Below are 21,032 nucleotides of genomic sequence, written 5' to 3' on the forward strand. Positions count from 1 at the left end.
TATCCCCTCTTTTTGTCAGCCATCTGTATACACATGTTTAGATGTAGTGACAGCGGTGTAGCCAGACTTGTCTGGTACATCTGATCACAAAGGTTGTATGGAAAGACATGCTTAAGTATACTTCAAAGATTCTATTTCTACCCAGACCACTTAATTACTCCATTCAAGACAAAACATTCAACCATCATATAAAGAATTATAGTCCGTTAGGGCTTCTCTCCTACTCTGTGACTCCGTTTTACATGGCATTAAAAATGTAGAATTCACATACAGTTAGGGGCTGCTGTACACTGTAGACACACATGCATGCGCAGACACACACACACACACACACACACACACACACGCACACATACAAGTATATACTGTACACATCCAGTGTGCTGCTCAGGGACACGGTAATGATTTGGCATATGTTAGCAATATCTCTACTGAGCCAGATGCCCTGATTACAGTAGGAATATGTATGCGATTTTTATATAAAGCTTCAGTGTTGGAGGATGTGCCTGCTTGCATAGAGAAACCGTTTACGCAAATGAGACAGTTGGGATGCTGCCATACATTATTTTATATATGTATATTTCAGTAGTTTTCATTTCATGCCTCTTGTAGACATTTAAGTTGTTGTAAATTTAGTTTCACAGTGATAGTTAAAAAAAGCCAATTCAAAATATACACCAAACTACTTCAGTAACTTTCCTGTTACTTTATCACTGAATGATTTTTATGGCATGACAGCTGCATTAAGATAAACTTTGGTCATTCCTATTAAAATGCTAATGCTATCTTCAGTCAAGACTTTATTGTCACTGTACAGCATTGCTATATATGCATAGCATATGCACAGCATGCTATATCAAATATTTAAAGTGTAAGGCCTACTATCAGTGGTGGGTTTATTTGGCTGCCCTCTAAGGACATTATGTCGAGGTTACATTCATCAACTTTTGGACTTCTCGCCTTGTAATAGGATGATTTTCTGAGAACGTTATTGTTCATTGAAAGTAAGCTATAATGAGTAATCAGCATGTATTTCACCATCCAATTTCTATTAGAGAGGAGTTATTTTAATTAAGAAATTCATTAAGTAAGTTCATTCATTTCCCCGCAGGTGCCATGGATTCTCTTATTTAATATCTGGAGTGAAAAGCTGCTGAAGTTAAGGGCAGGTTCTATCTGCTCTCATCCTCTGGTGGGGTAGATAAAATGACAGTCAACAGAATTAAATATATATGTAACAAATGGTGGACAGTTTTGGTTAGGAGCAATCTAACTCTGAAAAATAGAAATGTTATACATTAACCGGTGAATTTAACTACTGCTAAATCCCATGAGTATCTTGCCACGAGGAGAGACTTCAGCGTTGTTCCACATGGTGCCAATTACTATTCTTTCAGCAAGCAGCTTCACTCCTAACTGACCATTGCACATAATTTCACTGCATTTGCCGCATATTGCAGCTTAAGTCCTCTGCCTGCCCTCCAGCTGTATGCAGTAGCTGTCGGCATGACACTTCTCTGGGTTGATGTATGCAGGATGCCATCTATCATTGCCACCACAGTGCATAGCCCCTTCAGTTTGACACTTTTGACAGACACTGTCACCCATTAATGCCATGGTATTACCGAGGTTGTTATCACTGTATCAGCAGTTCGCAGATTGTTCCGTGAGCGTTGAGTGCTCAGTGCGTAGTGAGTGCAGCAGTAGGATCGTCATCCTGCTTGGTTCTTTGGATAGGCTTAATGAATACTATAGCTGCTGAGTGGATAGTCAAGAGATCACGTGGCTCTTCAGGCTCAAAAGGCATTGGGATGGATGTGAAATGTTGGAAAGACATTGTAGGACAAAGTGTTGGCCCACACCATCGATCACTCATGCGTAGCAGATGACACAATTATCTCTCTCTCTCTTCCAGCAGGCGAGTTTATAAGTGCTGGCCAGAATATTTAACAGGGAAGAGAGCGCTCCCATGGGATCTCATTTGCACAGGTGTCCATCTGGTAGAAGTTGTCTCGGATAATCTCCACATCATGTTACATTTGCATCCGTGCTTCATGAAAATGGCACACCCGCTGTAAGCGGAGCTTGCGGCACCGGCCAGTCCGAAGGGCGAGGGATTGTTTGCCGACACTGTAGCTAAGACCAGCGTGTGTTGTACTAATCCACGAGGCAACTAATGCTGTGCAATTATGTAAGGATTTAACATGTTTGTAATTGTTTGTTGGTTCAGCTCAATTTGTGTAACCAGCTTTGGTTGGAAAATTAGCAATGAGATTTTCCTAAACACTGCCAATTTGTTTGGTCTTTTAACCAGGAGGGATTTGCTGCAGTCAGGCTGTGGGCCTTGTCAATTGTGACAGTATTATTAGCCACTTTTAGCAAAGAAAAGGTGCTCTTATTGAATGCATTGATCATCAAGGACCGTTGCTTCTGTTCCCCTCCTTTAAATAGCCCAACTTTCACAGTGAATCAATGTGTTCATTGATTCCCATGTTCTGTTAAGAATTAAGCAAGCAGCAGATCCAATCACAAATTTGCTGTCCAATTAATGACCAAACAGGAGAGCTGTAGATGGTTAGCAGCTGTATCTTTACCTCTCATGTGGCTGTGATGCATCGCTTTCCTGGGCAAGAATAGATCCGGTTTCCTACATGGTTCTGCATGAGAATGCTCAACCCAGGTTGGTTAAGTATTTGAAGACAAATGTCTGCAACACAGATTACTGCAGGGATACAGCAATACCAAGCAGTGAAATGAAATGTTTATTCCACCGTGGATGAATGCACGTCAGTATCTGTGAGGTCAGGCAAGCATATAGTCTTCCAACATTACAAGTAATCTTGCATTTTACACCTCTCCCTTTGCGTTATAAATTTTCTTCTTCATGTATATGACCTGAGCAGTTACAGTACATCAATTGTAGCAAGTCATTTTCTGCTAGTTTGCACTGTATTAGCCTAATATGTGAAAACAAAAGGCTCAATCAATCTTCAAGTGCTGTTGACATTCAGAGCTGATGCTCCATATAACCGCCTGTGTCCCTGCCCTACACACGTGTACAAATAAGAGTATAAATGATATATTATGGTTTTCCATTAATAGTTAAGAGGTAGTCTCATTATTCATTCCTGGTATTTATACTTGAATGAATGAGAAAACGTTTTTAGAATCTGTAATGGTCCAGAATAAGGCTCATATTGGAGATGGTCATTTAACATTCAGCATTAAGGAAGGAAAGTGTTTGCTTTGAAAAAAAATAAAAACTTGAATTGTAAAAATGATGGATTGCTTTCCCCAGGAAGGTTTCTCTCCCTCTCCCACTGCTACATTTTGGGATTCACATGGAATCTAATGAATGAGCCTTGTGGAGATTGTAATAGCGCAGACTCTGAGTTTATGTGAAGCCAGAGATGGACTGCCGGCAGCTTTTGTTTGCTGCATCTGGCAAGACTTCAATAGGATATTGACTCATTTATTTCTCTGACTGATTCATTAACTTTGTATTTTTGCAGGAACTCCACTTACTGCATGAAGGTGTCCATGTCTCTAACAGTGGCGGAGAATGACACAGACCTCTGCTACAACTCCAAAATGAGGTTCTTTGAGAAGGCAGAACTAAGCAAAAGCAAAGACATCAGCTGCACGGGCATTGAGGATTATCTGCAGCCAGGAGTGGAGCCTGAGATTGTGTGGTACAAGGTAAGATATCCCCTTTTCATTAGCTTTTTGCACAAATAATCATCATTGATTTAATTTCTTTTTAAATGCAGAGGAGCATGATGTTGTCTAAACAAAGGGTTTTGTCTATCACCTGAAACCCGTCATGCACATTTGTAGAGTTGGACTTTTATTTTCAAATTAAAATAAAGCTGCTTCACAGGAAGTTCTTTTGTTTATCTGAAGAGTAACCCAGTTCAGGTCAGCCATATTCAGGTCTCATTACCATCAAATGTTATCTCTTCTCTGATCTATGAAAGTATAAGGAGAATAAATATGTAACTGAAAAAAAAAAATATATTCACTGTGTACATACACTTCTCGTTTTTCCTCAGTTTTTTACCTTAAACTTTCTCTTCCTCCTCACGGACAATTGTGACACCCGCAGTGTGACTGACTCAGCCAGAGCTCCTGTGTCCAACAGGCCACTTTGATAGCGCTGTTAGGTGAATATCAGGGGCCAATTTATCAAACGTTAAAGTGTGTTGGATTAGGTGGCAACAACGCTTCTTCGGTTTCCCACAAAATCAAATTAAAATGGCAGATAATGAATGTGTGTTCCACACCCTCCAGTTATTGGCTCTCACTTTTTCAGTGGGGGCTGATTGGATTCTAGGAGGCCTGTTTTGGACCACAGTTTGAAACCAAACCCACAGTGCCCCAGTTTCCTTTGCCCCAGGTGTTTTGTGGCCCAAAATCTCAGTTAAGACAGAACACTGTAATAGGCAGCAATGGTGGCCGAGATCACCATGATCAAAGCAGTCAGAAACAGTTATTTTTGGAAGTTATCTAACAGCTTTGGATGCTAAAGTTAACTTCCTCTGTACATATTTAAATGCTTCTGATTCGGTTGCACTAAAAATGTTTCCAAGCAACCATTTACGCTTTACTTATTACGAGACATTTCAAGTATTGACGGTAACCTGACAAGCCAGATGGTTTGTTACACATAACCATCTGAGGAGTCGTCATTAGAAACTATTTAGAAAACAGACACTTTCAAATAAATACATGGCAGGTGATTGGACAAACCATCTGTCTATCACATGCACCATTGTGATTTTGAATGAGCAGCTCCTCACCAGACGCAGATTGGTTGAGTTAGCTAGTAGTTCAGATACAAACACATTACTTGCATCCTGAAAAAATGGATCTTCGTGCGATATGCCATCCCGTGATTTTCAGTCAGTATGCTTAAAGCTCAGACAAAATATAAAGTCTCACGTCAAGTAAAGCGTGTTTCCTGCTGATTTCATACATTCCTTACACTTGACAGCCAACAGTGACACATTGTATTTACTTTATTCTAACATTCTGGATCCCCATGGTCTGTGTTTTAAATAAAGGAATGCAAGCCTAAGCAGTGGAGACAAACCATAGAAAGAAGGAGGGACACTCTATCCATCAAGGAAGTACGGGAAGATGACATTGGGAATTACACCTGCGAATTACAGTTTGGGAACTTTGTGGTACGGAGGACGACTGAGCTATCCGTCACAGGTAAGGAAAAAGTATACGTTTATTCAGTGCTGGGAAATCCCTTATTTGCAGAGTCATCTCTGCTTACTTTTGTTAAGATGTTTAAACATTGTCATTTCCTGAAAGAGATACAGAGAGCCGCAGTGCTTGCCACAGCAAAATAGGAATGTCACGAACTGTAAACTGAAAGCCTCAGTGCAAACATATTTATATTGAAACCATTTCAACTCAAAGGTATTTCCACAAATGAATATCCGCGTTGTTGCTCCTGGCTTGTGCCAGGTGATGGTTTTCGACAGATTGTGTGGCTGTGCTCTGGGAGGGAAAAAGTGGCTTGAGGTTGTTAAATTGGAGCTTTTTTAAAGCTGCTCTCCTTTTGCCAAAGTGTCGCAGTCTATAGCATCACTGTCGCTCTCTGTGACTTCTAGGCTTCTTTAATTGCTAGAAATGGAAGTCACACAGAGCCACCTCAGCACTTCTTCTTAAAGCTATTGAAATATTTAAGCCTGGACCTAAAGTGGGTGACAGATTGCCACTGACACTGATAGTTATCTGATTGGAATTAGTTTGAGATGTTGTCCCGAATGTTCTCAAAAATCCTTGTTTAACTTTTTTATTACTAAACAGCAGCACGTATAGTAACTAACATTGACTGAAAATAATAACCGTAACGGTCATATCAATTGCTAGATTTCAAATGGACAATTTTATACAATAGCAGCTCCTCCTCTCTGTGACTCATTTGGCTGAGCTCATTTGTCTTTTGGTGGCTTACGTCTGCAAGGTTACGAACAAACACAGGATGACCCAGACTGAAACAAAAGTGAGAGAAGTGAAGAGGTTTCGGATGGAAAGAAGGGCTGATTCCTTTTAGTGAAGCTGCCACTGCACATTGCAGATGCAAGGGTCAGACAAACAGTTTGCTGTTAACTGCTACTTGATTACACTTTATAGACCCTTTAAAGAGACAAAGACGGACTCCAGTGAAGGACCAGCAAAGTCAAAAATCATTTTCTCACCAGCCTTAAAATGTCACCCTGGGGGAATAGTCTTAATCTCTAAATACTTTAGAGACAATCAACATTTCAAAACAAGTGGCAAAACAGGATTGATGGTTGTGCTATGGCATTTATGATTTCTTTTTTAGAAAGAAATATACTCTCCCACCTGTCTGTGTTTACTCCCACATCCAGTCTGACTGTACATGTAAGTGTGAATATGTCTCTGTTTAGGTTTATGAACCCATGCTAAAGTTGACTAAAACGACGAATAAAAAAAATCATCTTTTGGAAATTAATCTAAATGCCTTTGTTAAAAGAAATTTAAGGATGCCAATTTTTTTGGTAAATAAATATTGTATCATAAATACATATATATGCTTCCTTAAAAGACAGGGGGCATAGGTTTACACACCCCTATGTTAAATTCCCATAGAGGCAGGCAGATTTTTATTTTATAGGCCAGTAATTTCATGGATCCAGGATACTATGCATGCTGATAAAGTTCCCTTGGCCTTTGGAATTAAAATATGACTTTTACTGCGTTCAAGATACAATTTTGCCTCAAGGTACCAATGTGTACAGTGTGATACAATGGGTTATACAGTTCTCATTGTTCTGAACTTAAAGTGCTTTTTATCTTTGGAGAGCAATGGCAGTGTTCATTCTGCTATTGGCTTGGTTGCTTTCCTTTTAGGCAGAATTGCTTTCCTCTGAATCTTGGATTCATTTATTTATTTTCCATCTTCTATTGAAGTTTTGGGCTTTTGTAGATAGTGTTTTCTTTTGTGCAGCCACGGCAGCTGTACTGATCATGCAAACTATCCAGTTCTTTTGATCTATATTCTATTTTTGTCTGCCGACATCACTAGACATGAAACACATTGTGTCCTGTAAAAAAAAGGATTTTGTTCTTGGAAAGAACTTCTGTGCATAGTGTTTAGACCAGCAGATGTAGAAGCTTTCATAAACTGCCTTGAAACACTTTTCTGTCCTAAACACCTTGAACTTTCATCAATGATTAATCATGCAAGACCCTGTAAGTCTACATGATTTCCAGTTTCCCTCCAAACGTTACACTGATTTCATATTGAATCTGTGTACTCTACTAGTTGTAATCGTCATTACTTGTGTTTGCAAAACGCTCAAGTTTGTCTAATTTTCACAATTAATCATGATAACATGCATTCTAGGGTTCAATTGTTTAGGAAAGTGTCAGCCATTTATCCCCATTATATACCCATCGAGGCCAGTGAGAAGAAGTGTGAAATTGAAAAAGAGTAACAACACAGAATCAGAAGCACATTAGAGATGAACAAAAAATGCTCTAACAAACTAAGATATTAGTCCTTTTGTAGGTACCTAACAGTCCTATCATATCAGAAATCCTTTTCAAAAAGTATTTGTTGTCCTAGATAATACAGAGGCATGCAACGGCACATTTGCTTGACCAATCACGATCTGCAGTACTGCTGGTAACTATTGAAGTAGCTAGAACTTGTCTTTAGTATCGCCTCATGAGCAGCACATATGTTGAGTTTCAGGACGTTGTCCCCAAAGATGTGAGGACAAGAGAACACTGGAAACAGATGCAGAACCTGATTGGCTACACATTATACACATTATGTTACATTTCATTACATTCCTGCAGTGGAAAGGGCTTTTCTTTTCTGTCTTTTTTTCAGACCTGACCTTTTCGTCTGCATACTTTCTTTTTTTAAATCTGTAATAAGTATACATGAACCTTTTTATGTAATATCCTCAACCTCACACAGACAATTCCATTTCACTATCAAAACCCTTGTCATTCTCCTGTTTTATCAACAGCCTCCAGGCCCTCTCAAAGCAGCGCAATGGGACAAAAGTTCAGATTCCATGTGATTATAATGATCGCCACTAAAATCATAATGAGCTCCCTCGCTGGTCAATTGGCAGCGACGTTCATTTTTTTATTTCAAATTTGGAGTTTGGACTTTGACAGTTATGACTTCTTTGTGAGGTGGCCCATTTGATGTCTTAGATTAAACACAGCATGATAAAGAAGCACTAATGGAATACTTTAGATGTAAAGGGGAGCAACAACTTTGGTGTGTAAAATAGTCTCTCAGTGTAGCTAATGAGCTGGGACTGATGCTGTTAACCTGCTTTTCTTATGTTGAACCAGCATGCACGGAGAGGTGTTTAGTTGAGGAAGGGAAGGGGCGTGCTTTGCAGTGCAAGCATGTAAATAACCAAAATGCCTGAGAGGTTGAAAATAATCATGAAAATATCTCTCCACATAAAATGTCTCTGCCGTCTCCCTCAAACTGACTGGTGCATTCACCTGATATGTTCCATGTCCTTAAAGTCTGAGGGAATAGACAGCTCTGATGCTAGAGTAGTGGCTTAAAGCAGTCCTCGTTGCAACACTCATTTCGACAGTCTTTTAGTCGAGCACACTGAAAACCAATTTCTCTCAAGTGAACAATGGTTTCTTGTAAGAAAGCACCATTCTATAGCAGTGTCTTGCTTACTATAGAATATTATTGCACAGTGACTGGTTGGGAATGAAAGGAACTGTTTTGCTTCATCAGCTCAACCACTACTCTCGAATGATGGGAACCTTTTCCTTGATATGTCTGTGCATGTGTAAGCCAGAAGCTATTTTCTTCAAATGTAGTCAAAGAATAACAAGGTCAGTACAAGTTTAGAGCATGACTGTTCATGGATTTTATGCTGACTTTGCTAGGAGCATGACAATTAAGGACATACTCCCAAAAAAGCCTTTTCTTTAAAAATGATTGTAAGGATACTACTGACTTTTTTAATCTTGAAAAAGTAAATGCATTTTTTAGAATCAGACAACAAACAACACAATTTTCAAGGTTGCACTTTGATATTTTTATTTTGGGAGACACGTGCTATTGTGAATCATTAACCCCATTTACATCTGGTGTTAAGATGTTCTCTGTTTCTGGATATTTGATGAGGAACAGAACAAAAGCATGGTAATGCAGGGTGTAATTGCGGAATGCATTGCGCTTGAAATGTGCTCAGATCACCCAGACCCCCTCTGGAGACTCGCATTGTGTTCTCAGTCAGGTGGAAATGGGTAAAGTTTGGCCACATTTTATGGAAAGTACTCTGCCGCCATGTTGAGATGATTACCTAACTCCACCTTTCCCAAGTTGCCCGTCAAAAAGCTGTAAAAAACCTGTTGTATTAAGCAGAGATCGTCGAGGAATAGCGCTGTGGGAGACTCTCAAGGGGCCCGACAGTGTGCAGGACAAATGTCTTGGGACCGCTGAGGTTACACTTGTGCTAGCAAGCTTCTCCACTAGCACAGATTTCCTTTTTAGCGTCATCTTACGTTGTAGAGTTACGTTCGGAGTATTCTGCCCTGCTCCCTTCGACCTGAGACACATCATGTTTGAATGCCAGCTCTACCTCTCTAATTTGCAAATCAAGATCCAATTACGATGTCAACAGAAACTTAATTACAAGAACACCTATTAATGTTAATGCTAGCCCATGATCAGATTCATTATGTTAATACTCATAGGATCCTATGTTTTCTTCTACATATAAACAGATATCTAAAAGTAAAATAGATTTAGCTTAAATTATAGAGCTCCTGGCCATTTTTAATGCTACATTTTATTCAAGTGTGTAAAGTAGTCTTTACAGAAAGACAGTGATGCTTAAGCTACCTTACTATGCCATGTTAACTGTACAAACTGAAATGATCAAAGCCTAGTAGTGCTGAGGAAGCAAAGTCATCTTTTAGAAACCCAACCAGCTCTTCACAATCAGGTCCCTCCAATAGTGCCATCAGAGGCTTTAGGGTAAACATTTGTTTGCTTTCCTCTCAGTATTGGAACCATTGTTTTTTTGCATCCTAGCCTGGCACATCTAAGATGTCATGACCCATAATATATGCAAACCTGTCACAATGATGAATGCTGTTGAAGCTGAAACGTATTGATTTTTTATACTTTAGTCTATTGTTCTCAAGGAGCAGCTATATTACTTAAGTTTTGCTAAGTAAACATACATGTGGCATTTGTTTTGGTGGCAGACTCCTTCTGGCACTAATTACACCAGTTATAGACTATTTCCAAACTTCAAATATTTTTAGTTAAGTATTCACTACGTAAAAGTATTAACTCATTTGGTGAAAACTAAAAAGTTAACAGGGCCTCTCTGTTCTTGTTAATCCTAATAAACTCTTTACTTCTTCAGCTCCATTTTATAATATACCAATATATTCCTACTGCTTCTGCTACACCTCTATTCTGCAAGCACCCTTTGGTGACCATTACAAATTTCCTCTCCCATACCGAGGTGACTCATTAGCATATGAAGGAGGTTGGAATATAATTGCTCCTTTAATTGATGGAAGACAATTAATTTGGCCAAGCTGAAGACGGTAAAGAAAAGACAATGCACTGAGTGGATTCAGAAAGTAATCATTTTTTTCTTGTTAATTTATTACATTGTGTAATTATTAGGTGTTTAATGAGGATTAGTGATTTTTGTCTCTTTTTTAAATCATTACCTTTGATATTTTGCCACTTTTTTGAGAACACACTTATCAATAAAGATGAAGCTTGTCATTATTCTGTTTTATAAGTCATCTGTAATCTGAGTTCATTGTCTCCTGCTGTTGTCGATAGTGCATTCGGCTGAATCTTTAATAGTGAGTTATTTATTATAGCATGGCAACTTGCTAAACTTAAATGTCGTTGTTGTTTTTATATTTTTGGAAGTTGTCAGTAAGAAAGACAGACCATTTGGGGATCTTGGGGCTTGGTTCATTTTCAATTCAGATACCATAGTTACATAAGAATTACCTAAGCACCTCTGGAAATAATTACAGTATCTTTTAATCCTGCCATACCTAATTTTTCGGCCACATTTGACCACAGAAAAAACATAACATTTGTATATTACAATATTTTAGGTTCATATGGCAACTTGCAAAAACATAAGTCATATTATTAGTATTAGCTTTATTTTTTGCTCTACCCACTCCTGATGAAATCGCTGTCTCTTTGGCTGCTAAATGCTCCGCTGCGTTGACCAGCTCGTTACTGTTACAGCTCGTTAAAGCCAACCCTTTACATTCACATCATACACTCAGCCATTTGATCCATCGTTAATACAAAAATATTGATTATTAACGGCATTATAACTAAACTGTTTAACCTCAAAAGCAAAGGCAAAAAATCTATCTTTAGTAATGCGACAGACAACAGCCTTATATTTGCTTTGTATTTAGGCTATTTTGTGCAATTTGATCTGCTTATTCAGATTTTATTTATTATTCCTTTTGTGACAGAGGGGCTTGCAAGGGATTGGTACATTAGGTGAGCATGGGAAGGTTTGGATGTAAAAAGCTGTAATACCTGATACAATCCTTGATCATGGAATTTCATTATTAAGATTGGGAACAGTATGTGTGACAAAATGATCTCTATTTAGTAGCTGGTGTAGAGATTTCAACTGCATCATCAGTTACATCGAGACACAATTTCCAATTTTTTAACAAAAAACAATGCTGCTGATTGACTTAAACAAAAATAATATTGTGTAATAGAAAAAAGATGGTGAACCTGGACGGAAGAACGGTCACCAGCATGATGCATAGTTCATTGTCACCATTCAGATTACCTATGAGGAGAAAGCTGAGCATTTTATAAACTGAATATAAGGTAGACATCTTATGCATGTGTAACACTGCTTGCCTGTCTCTAGCAAAGAACACTGCAGGAAAATGCAAAGCATAGTACCGAGTCTAAAATGGAAAGACATTTTTTTGTTATTATAGTGTTAGTGTTTTAAGATTTATGATACCATCTTTTTATCACCTCCTTTTTCTGCTTCAGTCCTTGTTTTGCCATTTATTACGTCCCACCTCTGCCATACGCTCCTACCCCAGTCAAGACCAAATATCAATCAGAGGTGAAAGGGAGAACCTGAGGCTTTCTTTTACAGCCAATAATGGAAAGTCTCAAGCTGGGCTTTGACAGTGGCATTTTCTTCTTCCTCTTCTTCTACTGCCGCCAGTCACCTAAGGGGCCGAATTGAAAGCCTCTTTGCAAAAGGACGTAGCAAAAAGGACACGTTTGTCTAACAGTTCTAAAGTGAACAAAACTGAGTGCATATAGGGTGGTCAAGACGGATCAATGTCGCATAACAAAAAAATAAGAAACTGTAATGCAAATGAACGTTTTGAAGCTTTGTTATCCATTCACTGTGCATTTTCTGTCGCTCCCATGAGGAATTCTAACTAATGAACAACACTGTCAATGCATCCACATGATGCAAGCCTTCTGTGATCACAACACCCCAGCCTATTGCACACTATAATTTTAACATGCAGAAAGCCATTAATTTTTAGCACTGAATCAGATTTAGACAGAAAATATTTCCTTTGTACTGCATCAAGGAAATGTATTATTTCTGTTTGGAACAGGTGGATGTTTTTTCAAGCAGTCTCTCTCTCTCTCTCTCTCTCTCTCTCTCTCTCTCTCTCTCTCTCTCTCTCTCTCTCTCTCTCTCTCTCTCTCTCTCTCTCTCTCTCTCTCTCTCTCTCTCTCAGCTTTTTCCTTGTAATAAACTGTCCTTGACCTCCACTCAGTCATAGAGGTCAGGTGAAGGTTTCACAGGAGTGAATTTAAGCACAGAACTCTAACTTTGTAGAAACAGGCATTGGCACAACCAAGAATCGTGTGAGAAGGCGCCCATATATACAGGTTTACTCCTCGACACAGCGGGCCTGGGTTCTACTCTGACCTGGGGCCCTTTGCTGCATGTCATTACTCCTCTTTCTCCCCTTTTTTTTTCTTCAGCTGTCCCGTCAATAAAGGCCCACAAATGCCCACAAAATAATATTTAAAAAAAAGAATAGCGTGAGAAAACAGCTCAGGCCTTGTAATGTTATTTGCTTAGACCATTACTGAACCGCTTTAAAAATAAAATAAAAAAAGTGGCAGTGAAAGTTATCTTTGCAAAAGTGTCTTTGAATTCATTATCAACCAGTCATGTTACCAACAACTTAATTTCCTAAGGGCAGGAGAGGCCAGAGGTTATAAACTAATTATTTTCACCAAAGCGCCACGCACCAGCTCACTCATTCACAGCTATTACCAAGGATGTTTTGGACTTTTCTCTACTTTGATTCATTACTCGCTGCGCTCCTATAAAGATTTACCACCACTGACCATTCCACAAGTCAGAATCTCATGGTGGAGAATAAGGACTCTTTGCTACCGCTCTTATTTGTAATTTTGGTTAATTAGCCAGGTGTGTTTTTAGATTAAAGAAATTCTTGTGTAGCTTTAATTTGCAGAATCGTTGAAACATCAACATTTTTTTTTATCACATAATCTTTGCTTGTAAAATGTCAGAAAGTCAAATACAATGCCCATGACACGTTCAGGTTAATGACTGTGAATGCATGATTCGTCTAACCAACATTTGTTGTTCCTGGGGAATCCCTGAACAAACTTACTTAGTAATAAGTTCTATAAATATGTGACAAAAATATTATATGATTTTGTTATTGAAGGGTATGGCTACTATAATACAATTTAAACTGCCATTAAAGAAGAATCCTATCCTCAGACTGACATTTGCACACTGGATGTGTGCTACAGTGAGCTGAAGACTGACTGTGTATTTAACCTGTAACTTACTGTAGACTATGCAGACATAAAACACACTTTCGCTCTACTCTGTACATTTTCCACAGGTTACCATTCCAGTCAGTGCTGTAGTTCTCCACTGTGTCCAGCTGCTGGCCATAACTTCCATGTTTTCAGCAATGCACACATCCCCATGTGGTTTGGCAAGCTGTTTGTTATGCGTTCCCCTGCCATCACTGGCCAACCCAGCAAGTCAACTCAACCCTGTGCTCTGATCAATCCAGCAGCAGTGTGTGTACACTGTAGTGCACACTCAGCATCCCAGTAAGTTTCCACCTGCTGGCGCCATCAAGGGAGCAGCACACAGGAGATGTGATTGCAGAGCTTATAATGGGGGGAAGTGGGCAAAAAAAGAGAGAGTATCTGTACATGGAGCATGTGTAGAGCACGGTGTTCTCAGACTAGAGTGGCTCCTTGGTTACTTTATATCAGCACAGGCTGTTATTTTACTCAAATGTGTGTATAGCTGTCAAACATGTGTTTTGACTTGCATGAAAGGAGGTATCAGCGTTAAGATTTGGTTGTGAATCCCTAAGATAAAAATTAATCATAGATACAGTCCTTTGGGAAGACTATCTCCCTGCATCTGTATCCCTGCATATTCTAAGGTCATCTATCGGTTTGTGTGGTATTGTTTGCTACCGTGAAACAGGGATATGGAATTTACCACTTTTTTCTGGATGCCTTTTTTTTTTTTTTGGCTCGGCCCGGCAGATTTTGAGCCCCATGAACAAACTGCCAAGGAAGAGCTCCAGGAATTAGTTTGACTTGGCCGGCTTTCTGCAAGGTGAGATGACTTTGATCATTGTCCCCCTGTTTGATGAGGTGGCACTTTCTGGGCATAAATGCTGTTTTAAGCAAACAAAGGACTATCTCCCTTGGTGTTTGTCACAAGATTTAAGACACAGGGCTAGCAAGAGTGGACTGGAGGAATTAATGCATTTTTAGTGCTAAGTATCTGGACTCTTAGAGTGGATGTACAAATTATGATGTTGCATGTGTCTTCAGTATAGACCACTTTGTTGTCTTTATTTTTATTTTTATTTTTATTTTGCTTCACTCACAGTTTTGGCAATAGTGGCATCATTGTTACATGTACTAGAAGCAACAGCCTTAGTATCACTTGAGTACACGACACATTAAGCCACCCAGTATCCCTACGAATGTCTGTTCACTGTAGACCACTTTGTCCTTTTCTCTTTTTTTAAGCTTAACTCATAGTTTTGGCAGTAGTGGCATCAGTGCTTTGAATGATTAACATCCAATGACACTGTTCACTTGCAGTGTAGAAAGTAGTGTGCCCTTATGTGATGAAGCAGAAAGTAATGTGCAGCGCATACTGAGCGTGTCATGCCATACAAAAGTCAGGGTAGAGTAGATGGGGAATGAATGGGTTTTTAAAATGACTGCTTTTATAGAGTAAGTAGAACAGCCTACAGTAGGAAACAATGGGCGCAGGCTTCTTATGTTATATGCCGCCTGTGTTTCTTGCCTTGAAAGTAGTGGAGGTTGGGATGGTGGATGGGTGTATTCATTTTTCATGGAAGAAATCTTTAGAGATAGCAATTCATGTTTTTTTGTATAACGTTGATCTTTCCATAACCTTCACCAAGTTTTTTAGTTCTCAAACCTAACCCTACTTTAACATACTATATACTTTTATAAATACTATATAACATACTATAGTTGCCATACCCTGAAATAAAACAAACCTTGGCAACAAACACAACATTGGCATTAAAGGTAGTCTGGGATTTAGCAGAATTTTCCAGTGTTTTGTCTGTTGTCTGTGGGTTGCATTGTGAAACGATGTTTACTTTGGCCACAAGCCAAACTACTTGGACAGTCTGGTTTTTCTACTTCACTTGTTGAGGCATTTTCATAATGTGTGATTAGCACAGCTATTCGAAAGGGATAGGACAAATAACTTGACTGGCTGAGAAAGATTCATCATCACACCCACTGATCTATTTATACTCCACTTTTGCCAACTCTTTTGCCCATGCTTGTCATGGATGCACAAAATGGCAACACAAATGGCAGGTGCGCTCATTGTTTGTGTCATCATGACACATTCACTTTTGCTGGTCTTTGTGAACGTGTGATTACTGTAAATCTGTGTGCTCATAGAAATCTGAAGGAAATATTTACGGAAACCTCTTTGCCTAAGAGACAAGTTCTTCATGAAGCAGGGGAAGCCAAGCAACAGATGTGATGTGGGTTAGGACAGATGGTGCAAATTTGCAAAAAAAAGAGTCAGGTGGTCTGGTGCCTGCGCTGCACATTGATTGGGCTTTTTAAGAATCGCTGACAATAATCCCCCTGTGTGAAAGCAGGATCAAGAGCTTACAGGCTCTAATTACTAACAGTGGGCAGCTTTTTGACATATTTTATTTGACAGTATTGTGCTTTTGATGAATATTGCTTTCTTAGACAGCTGAAACTGAACTTCAGAAAAGTAATTTCTTCCACCTCAGTCTTGCACCATGTCTCTTCTGGACCTATTTATTTATTCTACTCTTTTTTACGCTATTAGTAAAAATATACATGCAAATGAATAATACTCTAGAGAGCTTCAACTTATTCCTATATTTAATGGTTCACACACAAAGAAGTTCAGTGTTAGTCCAGCTGATTCAGGACCCCTAAAACGACTGTCACCTTTGCAGCGGGCTGATGTCGTACATCTTGTCAAATATCCATCAATTAGCAAACTGTGCTTACAAATGCTCCTCCGACACGCCGTACATCTGGGATTGCTAATTAAGATGATGTGTTACATAATTAATGCCTTCACTCTGCTAATTAGCGCTCACTTAGTGCCTTAGCTTTGGAGATGTGAAAATCAGTGCTAAACTTGTGGTAATGTAATTCCACACCACGGTTGTGCTGAACACGTGATCAAAGTAAGGGATGTGGAAGCCCGAAATTCCTTATCGCTAGATTTTCTGAAAACCAGAATCTTTAAACACATACTTATACATTTTTGTATTTCTTTTACTTTAAAGCTGGTTTAATGTGTTTGCACGTCTGCTGTTAAAGTGTCTGTACTTCTGCTGTGAGGTTGGTTTTTAGTGACTTAAGATGTATGACTCCTCTCAAGGCCATAAGTACATGTGTCTCTAGCTTTAAGATAATCTCTCCCTCTTTGCCTGCCACCCCTATCTCTGACAGTTTGTAGAAATGCCCCATCAAGGACACTTCAGCCACATGTCAATCCACTGATTCCACCAGAGAGATAAAAAGGAGGGAAGGGACAGTGGATGAGACTCTTGCATAATTTATAGTGAGCAAAAAATCAATTTTGTGGCATAAATTACTCTGATGTTAATTAGTTGCCGATTGGTCTTTTACAAAAGGTGCATTCTAAATCACTTCAGGGAGAGACTCAGTGCACCGAGACGAGACTGAATTGTTCAGCTGGTGTTAATTTCACATGATGTTATGATAGAAAATTAGGCTGATTTCCTTATTTGGAACGTGACCAAAATGTTTTCAGAAGATGGAATGGTCCCTATAAATAGACTGGAGAGAAAAAAAGATAATTATTATTTTCTGTCCCTCTACTGGTAAGACAGGGAACTTATGGAGGAAAACGGAGAGACACACACACACACACACACACACACACACGCACACAGAGACATGCCACCATGCAACCACCCTCGGTCAGGGAGATTGCTTACCAGCGCTTAGTTCAGTGGCGATGCCCAGTTGGGCCTTGATGTAATGGAAATTGATTGCACTGCTCCCAGGCTAGACTGTCATGACAAGTTATTTTAATGGCACTAAAGCGGGCTTATGTTGAAGTTAAAGGGGTGAGGCGGTGCAGTGACTAGGGGCGTATTTACAGCATTGCAAGGCTTTTTATTTATTTATGAGATAGCACAATGTAACAAAAAAGACTGCGAGTTTACATGAGAGGTTGAGAAGAAAATTATGGGGGTGGATGGGTGATGGGGGTGACAGTTCAGAGCCATTTTCCTGCCAGCTCGAGAGGTACCACCTCAGATATGGATGCAGTGGTTGAGTTTTGCCACAAAAGTTATAATTAAAGAATGATTTGTGCTGTGCAGTGTACATTTAGGTGTCAGCTGTATTGCCATACAGTATAGTACACACAAGCTGTGTACTGTATATGCCCATTTATCCCAGCAGTAACCTGCCAAGCAGGGAGGAAAGACATTTTCAGCCAAGATGAAATCTGTTGTTTATTTGCCTCACACAGTTAATGGTTGCAACATAAGATCTGGGACGGACGGAACTTACCAGGGTCTCTGTTTGCCTCCAGGTATTCTTTCCTTCCTTTATCTAGACTTAGAAAAAAACAAAAGTAAAGAATTTCTGCTTTGTGTGTTCCACAGGTGAGGTCATTCACTGTCAACAAGTTGCATTCAGGTATCTCCTAGCAGAGGTCATCTGTGGCTTGTTGCAGTGTGCATTGGTATTATTGTAAGAAACTTGGCTGTTCTTTGCCACCGGCAAACTTCTGCAGAAGATGTTTACTCAGTCGGCCATGCTACTTCCTCCTCTGTTTTCCCCCCACAGTTTCTTTCTTCACACCCGGTTTAGTTACTATATAATAAACAAAATGAGTAATATTATACATAAAAAGGCATACAAGACTGGGTGATGAGTACTTAAGAGCCTCATAACACAATCAATTTCCGGTTTATTTTAAAGTTTAATGGCATTTCAGATTGCGATGTCGCTGTAATAATTTACGACGGCTCATGCATGAGCACTTTGAGTAATGTGTTTCCCTCATGTTTTGTCCGTAGGCCAATTAAGGCTCACTGTGTGACTATCTGGCCAAATAAAAAGGTCCCTGCACTTCTCGACAGCTAAAGCAGCCAATTAAAATCCTGTGCCGGGGCTGAAACAGCCATCACCGCCCACCATAAGTGATCATTACCGCATATGTGGGTTGGACGGAATCCGCAGGTGGCTTATTGATTGCAATGGTGAAAGCTGATCTTGCACGAAGGAGTCCTGCTGTCATGTTTAACAGTGATGAAAGTATCAAGTCTGGTTTTAGGCAAAGTCGCACACATGCACACGCACGCATGCACTCCCACTGTCCTCATTGCCCATACCGGTGTCACTGTGCGCAGCAGTAAGCCTCATCACACGGGTCAGCAGAGCCAAGACCTCACTTGCATACTGCTTGATCATCTGAACAAGTCCGGAAATTAACTTTGATGTGGAATGTCTGTGGGCGAGCAACTCGGGTCCACGAGGGGGTAAGAGGTGGCTGGTCAGCTGCGTCTGTGGGCGAAATGTGTTTACCACCTGCAGAGATATGAAAGAGAGCATGAGAGGAGTGTGTGAGGGAGAGATAGAGAGAGAGAAGCCACCCCCACATACTCAATGAGGAGTCACTTGTCTACTTCAAATATGCTTAATTCATATTCAACGCACATGGAGTTGTGGGCTTATAGAGCTAGATTTAATACATCTCAGCTCTCTCTGTGACAGATCTGGAGCATGTCTAAATTCTATTGTAATTTCAATAAACTATCTCTTGCAATATGTGCAGGGGCAGACCTATCGTTAGCACTAAGTGCCCCCCTCTGTGGCATTGCAAAGTGCTTTTGGCTTTGGGTTTCTCCCTCTTGTGTTGCCTCATACCTAAATGACAGAATCATTTATCACTGTCTAACAAAAACTACTTATGTGAGCTTTTTTTTTCATTTATAGAGTTAAATTGGCACTTTTCAATATTTTCTATGTGAATAATATCTAATGCATATCTGTTAACATTTACAGTGGACCCTCTACAGTCAAAGTTAGCATTACCACCGCACCAAATTATGTTCTTAAAAAAAAAAAGATGTGGGTTGTTTCATTGGCCCGCCAGGCCTGTTCACTTACAGGGGAAATCATTTATTATTTATTTAGGTATATTTCCATTAACACAAATAGCTGTATATAATTCAAGACAATTTCATAATAATAAAACAAGTAGGACGTAAGACAATCTTACAACAAGAAAGGTTTTCTTGGGATGTTTATTATGGCAAAGAATCTTGATATAACAGAGGCATTGTTCTTTTCAAACTAGGAAAGACATGTCAAAATAAAAAGGGAAGATCTTTTTACTGTGAGTAAAAGCCGATTTTCCTTTGTCCTCCAACATGAATGCAGTAGTTCTCTGTCCTAATTGGCCTGCAGGGGTTGCTGCATAATTCTACAGGAAAACATTGCTGTACAGTGCGTGTATGCATTTCCCTTAGAGGCCATGTGATGTATGAGCAGGGGAAAACAAATCTATGTGTAGGCTTACTGTCCTGCAAGTGCTCCAGACATATACATTTTTATTTATCTTTTAACTACTATTTGGCATTAATTCCTTTGTTTTTTTTAAATCTGCTTCAGTGCGACAGTTTTTTAATAGGAGCGACTGTTCTACAATGACAAGATTGAGCCAATAGCAATGCAATAGACTAATGTTACATACCTTCATAACAAGATTCTGCTTTAGATAACATTCGTCAGCTGTCCACCTACATCACATTTCCAGAGTAAGCCTGCATGTGGAACTTCTGTGATCAGACTGACATACTAGACTCTGATACTGTTCTCATGATTAAAGCCTTTTTAAAGCATATCCTGACAGTATATCACCTTCTCTGTTCCTTTTTTCTTTAAATACTCTCTGCCAAGACTTTTTAATTCAAACATAAAAAGTGACCTTTACTTTGACCTTTATGAGGTGAAACATTCATTTTATATTTTAGTGTCTGATTTTGTTAAGTCTGTAAGTTCCATGGAGCCATCAAAGAACTCTTTTATCAAAAATGTAAGGAAACAAAATACATTATCCAAACCCAAAATTAGCATAACATGATGTGTTGGATTATCATGACCTAACAGGCGTTTTATGGAGTGAAACATTATTTTAGAATGTACTATCAAGTGTGAAGGACAGTGTGCAACCCTTTTTGTCAACTCCACCTGAAACTTTTTAAATTTTGGAACTAAATGGAGCAGAAAGTGAAATAAAGTCGGAAATTCTCCAATATTACTGTTCTAAAAGCATTTCTTGGTAGAATAACAATGAGAGTAACTGATATCACAAATGCCTTGCTTGTAATGAGTTGCACTCTAGTTTTGCAGAACTCATGTGTCAGTTTCCCAGAAGCCTAAA

At 39.3% G+C, this 21,032-nt stretch overlaps 1 protein-coding gene across 3 annotated transcripts in view; it reads left to right on the top strand.

Annotated features, from left to right (window-relative positions):
• Positions 1 to 21,032, top strand: part of LOC117939346 (interleukin-1 receptor accessory protein-like 1) — a 254,316-nt gene that overhangs the window by 133,099 nt on the left and 100,185 nt on the right. For all 3 annotated transcript variants that reach the window (XM_034864604.1, XM_034864603.1, XM_034864605.1), the window contains 2 exons: positions 3,513 to 3,699; positions 5,064 to 5,217. In XM_034864604.1, coding sequence (XP_034720495.1) covers positions 3,513 to 3,699; positions 5,064 to 5,217 — 341 coding nt within the window. The remainder of the gene's footprint in view (positions 1 to 3,512; positions 3,700 to 5,063; positions 5,218 to 21,032) is intronic.

The sequence above is a fragment of the Etheostoma cragini genome, chromosome 24, assembly GCF_013103735.1.
Source record: "Etheostoma cragini isolate CJK2018 chromosome 24, CSU_Ecrag_1.0, whole genome shotgun sequence".
Lineage (NCBI taxonomy): Eukaryota > Metazoa > Chordata > Actinopteri > Perciformes > Percidae > Etheostoma > Etheostoma cragini.